This window comes from Hetaerina americana, unplaced genomic scaffold, assembly GCF_022747635.1.
Source record: "Hetaerina americana unplaced genomic scaffold, ioHetAmer1.1.p SCAF_11, whole genome shotgun sequence".
NCBI lineage: Eukaryota > Metazoa > Arthropoda > Insecta > Odonata > Calopterygidae > Hetaerina > Hetaerina americana.
The window spans coordinates 9,425,118-9,432,978 of NW_027286181.1; the positions used below are offsets into that span (position 1 = coordinate 9,425,118).

Genomic DNA, 7,861 nt, shown 5'->3' on the forward strand with positions numbered 1-7,861 from the left:
TTAAGCGACAGTGTTTTGTCCGGAAAAATTGAACGTAAGACGTGCGAAATATCATTTTCAAAAACGAGCCCCCAGCGCCTCGTTTCAAGTAAACTTCATCTAGTTAAATGAAAGGGCTGTGATGGAGGAATCCTACGAGGCTTTTCAAAACCCTGAGGATTTACAGAGTAAACTGTATTTTCTATTAGAACAGTTACAAAGTATGGCTAGGGAGCTACCCACGTAAGTAGTAATTTTGTGGTCAGCTGTTTATAACATTAATATTCAACATTAATTACACTGATTTTTGGATATTCTTCAGCAAATACCAACAGCGGGTACCTTATGAATTGTTATCCGGACTGGCCAATTCCTTATTGAATGACACTGTATTTGAAATTGTGAAAGGCTTGATGGATATTCAGCATGTTACAGAAAAGCACCTATTCCAGCAGAGGTTGCAGATTATAAATAAACAGCGAAGTAAGTAATACCATCGTACAATGGTTCTCTAAAGGAAGTAGCAATAACCTTATAATATGCACCTGGTTCCTACGATTTAATTGTAATTTCATTTATGTCCTAAATGAAATTTATATTTTGATATTTTTATTGTGTAACAATTTTTTACGTCGTGTAAAGTCTACAGCAGTAGTACAGTCTCGTTAATTTCGTTTTGTCATCATCTTGGTAGCGTTATAACGACTTCCAAGATGAAGAAAGGCATAAAGGAAAACGAAACCAAAATCTCCAGAAGTGTAACACCCTGTCATTTTTAGCTAAAAAAACAAAGTAGCTCTTTTAGAGGTTAGCTTTAGTGTTTTAGAGTAAGCTTTAATGTTTTAAATATTTAATTTTGCCAGTGGAAATACAAGATTTGATTTCTGGCAACTCTGCCGAAGGACAGGCATCTCTGCTAGAAACTGTCAAAAAGAAACATACGGATGAACTGAGGGTGGCAGACATGAAAATAGTTTTGCAGCTAGATCAAAAGGTAATAAATATAAAACTTAAGTCTATACCATAAATATTGTCTTTTTCTAAAATGGTTCACATCATCATTGAAAATTGTTCGACATTCTTTTCTGATTGAAGTAGCTTATTTTACTCATTCACGTTGATTCTCATCCTATACTTATTACACTAATTTTATAACGTACTCCAAAATTTGTAACCCATGGCTGAGGGACTAACTAAAGCTTAACCATCTGCTAACCTGTTTCTGTGGATTCGTCACAAACGTTCATTACATCTCAAGTTCTTCACCTGCCTCTTTTACCATTTCTTCCTGGTGCATGTTGAAAATTATGGGTAGTAATGGACACCCCTGCCTTACACCTATTACTAACTCTGCCCATCCTGGCTCTCCATCCATCCCACACACCCAAGCAGTTTGACACATTTGCAGGTTGCAGAGAAGTCATTTATCACTCCAATCTAATCCTATTTTCTGCATACATTCATCAATTCTACTCAATTTACTCTATTAAAAATCTCTTTGAAATCCAAAAACAAATGCATCCCAATGACATATGTTTCTAGATTTCAAAAACTCAGTGCTCATTCTACGAGGGTCATCCGGAAAGTAGTACCCGTTCGTGCCGCATGAAGTGCTGACGACGCGAGTAGCCGCTGGACGAGGTCAGATAGCTTCAGTGGCTTGTCTGCCTTCTCTGAGCCAAGTTGCGTGACGCTAGCATTGCCTGTGTTGTTTCTGTGATTGTTTACAATGTTTAAAAAAATTGAGAACGCCGCCAGTGATGAGGCAGTGAAGTGAGGGCAGTGATTAAATTCCTCAATGCAAGAAACGTTCGCCCATGTGATATTCATCGCCAATTAAAGGAGGTGTATGGAGACAATGTAATGGACGAGTCGTCTGTTCGGCGGTGGTGTCGCAACTTCAACATGGGGAGGGGGAACACACACGACGATGAGCGTTCGGGGGGACCGTCTGTCATTACAGACCAACTGGTGAGCTCAGTTGACGAATTCGTGAGGAACGATCGGCGCGTCACAATTGATGACATCTGTGAGCATTTTCCCAATGTTTCTCGAACAATTGTTCATGAAATTGTTAAACACCATCTGCATTATGCAAAAATTTGTGCAAGATGGGTCCCTCGCGTATCTCAATGAGCTGGCGGCGAAGGACTATGCAGCAGGAATACAGAAACTTGTCACACGTTATGACAAATGCCTTAATTTGCTTGGAGATTATGTTGAGAAGTAGTTTAAAGTATCCTCTTTCAAATAAAATTTTTTATGTTTGTTAATATTTACTTTTGTGTCTTTAATTCACGAACGGGTACTACTTTCCGGATGACCCTCGTATCTATGTTCCTCTCCATTAGTGGCCTCACTTCCATTGCATCATGCATGCCTCTCCCCTCTTTGATCTCAAACTAATCATACCCTGAGTAATCATTTGCCCTCTTCTCTATCCTCCTATTGATGATTCTGAGAACCACTTAAGATGCATGCAAAATCAAAGTAATTGTCCTATTGTTGTCTGTAATTGGCTGCTGTTGTCTTTTTTGGGTTGGGAACAAACACTGATTTGATGAAATGTTCTGGTTTAATCCCTCTCTTTTAAATATAAATACTACCCAAGAGTATAAAAGTATACTACCACATTCAATCATAAATTAAAACAATATTTACAATGTAACATTTTCTACTCAAATCTAAAGAGAATCTGCTACAACTGTAATAAATTAGCACCACTCGCCCGAAAGGAAAACTATAAATTGCTGTGATGGTTTGTGGGATAAGGGATTCTATGGCATTGGCCAAGCACTAGTGGAATTCCTTCTCCCACAAACCAGTACAGCAGTATAGTTTTCCTTTTGGATGAGTGGTACTAAATAATTATGGACATGGGAAATTTTCTTTAAATTTGTTATTTTACGAGGTAGTAGGGCTCAAGTTTCTTAGATGTTTTCTACTCAGTTGACAAATATCTCAGCAATGTACCTGATCATTGAGTCAATACTTATAGTTTATCGCAATGCTCTTAGTCTAGTTCATATTGATGCTCCATAATTTTTAATGGATATTTGTGTATATATTACATTTAATGTGTGTGTGTCTGTGCTGCATTTAATGTAACTATTGACACCACATTTGGTATCTCAATTGAGCCTATATGCATTTTTCTCACATGCGTAATATCATGTACATACACCATACTCCTGGTATTATTGTTGTATGATCTTTGGGCGAATATAATTTATTAATATTTTTACAAATTAGCCCATAACAATTCTTTCTTCCTGTTTGTCAAGTGATGAAGGGGAAGGAATAGGATAGACATGTTTGATGGAATGTGGTAGGTAGAATGTTTAAGGAATTGAAGAACAGTTTATTGTAGTGTGTAGTGTCAGGTATGTTTTATCTTAGGCAAGGCTAAGAATGGTAGTAGTGTTCAGTCCGTGTCCATTCAAAATGAACCATAGGCAGTAGACTGCCATGTAATAATATATCAAAAGGAGAGGAGTCACAGAATCGACTATGCCTCGTAGATTCAGTCAGAAGATGCGACTGTTTGAAAGAGAGAGGTTGTACAGCTAGAAGCAAAATGTCAGGAGGTTGGCCACGTGCCTTAGTTTTGTATCCTTGTTCGATTCATCCTTTGGTAATTTTCCAAGTTTCCCTTCTGGCACTCGCTTTGTTGCCTTTGTCAAAATAGATATTATGTGATGTACTAATGCAAAGGCCATGCTTTCACTGTGATCATAAATTTGTTCATATCTGTGCAAAATGAATTTGTGTCCGTCTATATGTATTTATGTGTATGTATGCATGTACGAGGGCGGTTCAATAAGTTCCCGTGTTAGAAATGAATAAACAATTTTTTCAAAAATCTTTTTTTTTCAACATAGTCCCCTATTAAAAAGATACACTTCTCCCAACGTTCGGGCCATTTTTTTAATCCCTCCAAAAAATAGGATTTGTCGAACTCTCCTAAATACGCCTCTGTCTCGGCGATAACTTCCTCGTTTGAGGTAAATTTTCTTCCCGCAAGCCATTTCTTCATGTTAGGGAATAAGAAAAAGTCGCAGGGAGCCAGATCGGGTAAATACGGAGGGGGGGGGGGGGCAGCAATTCATAATGTAGTTCATGCAGTTTTCTAAGTTGACAGCCGGATCAGCTTGTTGTCCACCGTGAGCAATCGCGGCACCCATCGGGCCGACAATTTTTTTATCGCCAACTTATCATGTAAAATATTAATTGCCGTTCCAGTCGACACACCCATGGCCACTGGGTGGCTACGTCGCGCACTTTCGTTCGTCGATCAGCGAGAATCATGGCGTGGACTTTTTGAATGATTTCCTCGGGAACCACGTCTGCTGGGCGTCCTGGTCGCTCCTCATCAGATGTTCGCCCACGTTTAAATTCGTTGAACCAATATCTAACTGTGGTCAATGATGGCCAAGTCGCCCCATAAACAGCATCCAACTTTGCTTTTATCGCCTCGCATTTCTTCTCATCCAAAAACAAAAAGCAAATTACCGAGCGGTACTGCTCTTTTTCCATCTTAGCGAAAATCACGAAACACGTCTTACTCGAATGGCTGCCAAATCCAAACTAACCTTTAAATCAGTCTGAAATTTTTTTCACTGTCGTTTGATAGATAACATAAACTTCCCTCAGGAAAGCCCTTCGTTGTTAAACACGGGTACTTATTGAACCACCCTCGTAATTACGAGGGTCATCCGGTAAGTAGTACCCGTTCGTGCCGCATGAAGTGCTGACGACGCGAGTAGCCGCTGGACGAGGTCAGATAGCTTCAGTGGCTTGTCTGCCTTCTCTGAGCCAAGTTGCGTGACGCTAGCATTGCCTGTGTTGTTTCTGTGATTGTTTACAATGTTTAAAAAAATTGAGAACGCCGCCAGTGATGAGGCAGTGAAGTGAGGGCAGTGATTAAATTCCTCAATGCAAGAAACGTTCGCCCATGTGATATTCATCGCCAATTAAAGGAGGTGTATGGAGACAATGTAATGGACGAGTCGTCTGTTCGGCGGTGGTGTCGCAACTTCAACATCGGGAGGGGGAACACACACGACGATGAGCGTTCGGGGAGACCGTCTGTCATTACAGACCAACTGGTGAGCTCAGTTGACGAATTCGTGAGGAACGATCGGCGCGTCACAATTGATGACATCTGTGAGCATTTTCCCAATGTTTCTCGAACAATTGTTCATGAAATTGTTAAACACCATCTGCATTATGCAAAAATTTGTGCAAGATGGGTCCCTCGCGTATCTCAATGAGCTGGCGGCGAAGGACTATGCAGCAGGAATACAGAAACTTGTCACACGTTATGACAAATGCCTTAATTTGCTTGGAGATTATGTTGAGAAGTAGTTTAAAGTATCCTCTTTCAAATAAAATTTTTTATGTTTGTTAATATTTACTTTTGTGTCTTTATTTCACGAACGGGTACTACTTTCCGGATGACCCTCGTATAAAGTTTATGCCTAAAATAATATGTATACGAAAATATAAGTTAAATGGAAGAAGGGACCATTAGGTCTCAATTTCGCCCAAATAAATACCTGTATCTATTGGATACACCAATTTAACCAATTAACGCTTTCTGACTGCCTCTAGCTTTGCCATCCTGACTCGGTGCACATACCTCTCCATTATAAAAAGTTTGTGATGAACCAGTGAAATGTTCATTGTCAATCTCGAATGTAGGTATGTTTAAACCATTAGTAAACAGACGAGAAGTGAAATTCTTGTGCCAATCTGAAACAAGGCACCACTGGGTTTGTGTGTAACGCAACAAGATGGATATAGATGTTTTTAAAGCATATGAACACATTATTAATATATGTATATTCATGTTGAAAACTAAGGGTATGCAAGTACTTTCATTGATGCAATCAGGTGGAGTGTTATTACCCCTTGAAACATGGAATTGGCTTGGGGGGCACTCATATCATTCCATGCACCTCTTTAAGGAGCAAAAAATAGGCAGTGAGAGTCAGTAGGTAAAGTTCCAAGGGCATTTAGTTGTAGACCTTAGTTTTAAAAAAATTTTAATTTTAACTCTTCCCTGTATCTAAATTTCTATGTTATTATTATTGTTTAGCACAGAAAAGTCATGCTCAATTAGATAGTCAATGCTGATGCTCATAGGCTCAGCGCAAGAGGTTGTAATGACCTGAGGATAACTGCCCGTAACTCAGCTGTTTGCTGTGAACCATCATTATGCTGGTATGACATTTTTGAAATCATTACCAAGAAAAGTTTGGGAAATAGAAAATTTTGTGTAATTCCATTCTAAACTTTATAAGATCCTGTGCGATTATCAATTCTATTGTGAATGAATTGTTGTCTCCCTCTATTGATAAATAATTTTTATTCTTATGTACCCTGTTACTGCTCTGGTTTGTTTTATTTGTGATTATAATTTGTGTTCAAATTCTAATAGCAATTGTATTTTGTTTGTCTGGAGTATTTGCAATCAATGTGATGTCCATACATGTGTTTAAGGAATCAATAAACATTTATTGAAAAGGTAGCAATGAGAACTGCATATTGAATTTGCACCCTCAATTATTGCATTGGTGTGCCATAAGTAATAGATTCAAATCTTATTTGCTTTGGATTTCAATGCTCTCTGTTTTATTCCCTCTTAATGCTTGATTTAATGCCTTGGTCAAAAATCCATTTAAGTAGTCCAAAAATGAACTCACGTAGGATGAGTGAAATTTAAGTGACGTCCAGTTTATATTTTTCAATATGGAATTTCCTATCTTTGTAGGCAATTGTTGCTTCATTCATGACATGAAAAACTTCCTCCTGTCATTTCATGGTGAAAATTTACTCTGTGAAGGCTTCATAGATGAAAAGTTTGTCTATTCAATTATGCAAATCTTCTAGGTAAACTTAAATGGTCTTTAGTGATTCATTTGAACAATGTGGAGACGGATAACAGCGATACTTAACAATAACCATTATGCTCATATTTTCCAGGTGAGTGACCAGCAGGTAACTCTGGAGAAGGCTGGTGTTCCAGGATTTTATGTGACAAATAACCCCTTAGAAGTTAAAGTTCAGATGCACCTCTTGGACTTCATATTTCGTATAAGCAAGTTGAAGTTACCTCAGTGAGCAAACATGCTCATATCACAATCAAAGAAATGTTGTACATATTTGATTTGTTTGTAAATAATTTGTATGTTTCTTGTGTGCTGTTTTAAATGTATTCATGAAAAAAGTTGTAATAAAAACACTCATAGTGATGGAATTGAGGCAGAAATAACTTATTACAATGAAATTGCTTAATGAGTACCATTGCTGTAGGAAAATTGTCCTCAGACAGACACTCAATTTCCTACTTGGAAGATGCTGCTTACACCTTAGCAGCATCTTCCAAGTGTTTAAGATAGGTGTGTTTCGGTTAGCATGATAATTGAAGTACCAGTATTTCGTCCAGTCCATTTTGAATCAGATTTGTTACTGACCCACTTCCACCACAGGAGGACAAACTAGTATTTCTATCTTTTTACGTGTATATTTATGGAAATTTTTCATAAATAATGACACTTTTGAATATGCACAGGGTCAGTACTATAAGTGTTGTGACTGGTTCGCTGTAGCCTCAATGGAGCGGTGAATGGGGGTTCAACCGATCAGCTCGGTAGCGGGGTCACCCACCACTCAGGTGCACTTTAGTTCAGTCGCCTCTGGGCATACATTGAGATAGGAGGTGGATTTTTGTGACGTTTGATTATTTGTGGTGTCGTCGTGCCAACATGGAGCGCACTGTTGAGCAAAGCTACACTGTGAAGTTTTGCATTAAATTTGGGAAATTCACGTCAAAGACCCTTGAACTCAATAAACAGGCTTATGGGGATGATGCCTTAAG

General features: G+C 38.5%; 1 protein-coding gene across 1 annotated transcript; it reads left to right on the forward strand.

Annotated features, from left to right (window-relative positions):
* The first annotated feature begins 35 nt into the window (after positions 1 to 35).
* On the forward strand, positions 36 to 7,291 carry gdl (gonadal protein gdl). The gene is made up of 4 exons (XM_071599216.1): positions 36 to 222; positions 302 to 462; positions 843 to 973; positions 6,967 to 7,291. Exons 1-4 carry the CDS (start codon positions 122 to 124, stop codon positions 7,102 to 7,104), a joined length of 531 nt encoding a protein of 176 aa, XP_071455317.1. The 5' UTR covers positions 36 to 121; the 3' UTR covers positions 7,105 to 7,291.
* Positions 7,292 to 7,861: the final 570 nt, after the last annotated feature.

Coding starts and splice junctions, on each gene's coding strand:
- gdl (XM_071599216.1), top strand. CDS start 122: ATGGAGGAATCCTACGAGGCTTTTCAAAACCCTGAGGATTTACAGAGT. Junction 463..842: donor GATTATAAATAAACAGCGAA/GTAAGTAATACC, acceptor TAATTTTGCCAG/TGGAAATACAAGATTTGATT. Junction 974..6,966: donor TTTTGCAGCTAGATCAAAAG/GTAATAAATATA, acceptor CATATTTTCCAG/GTGAGTGACCAGCAGGTAAC.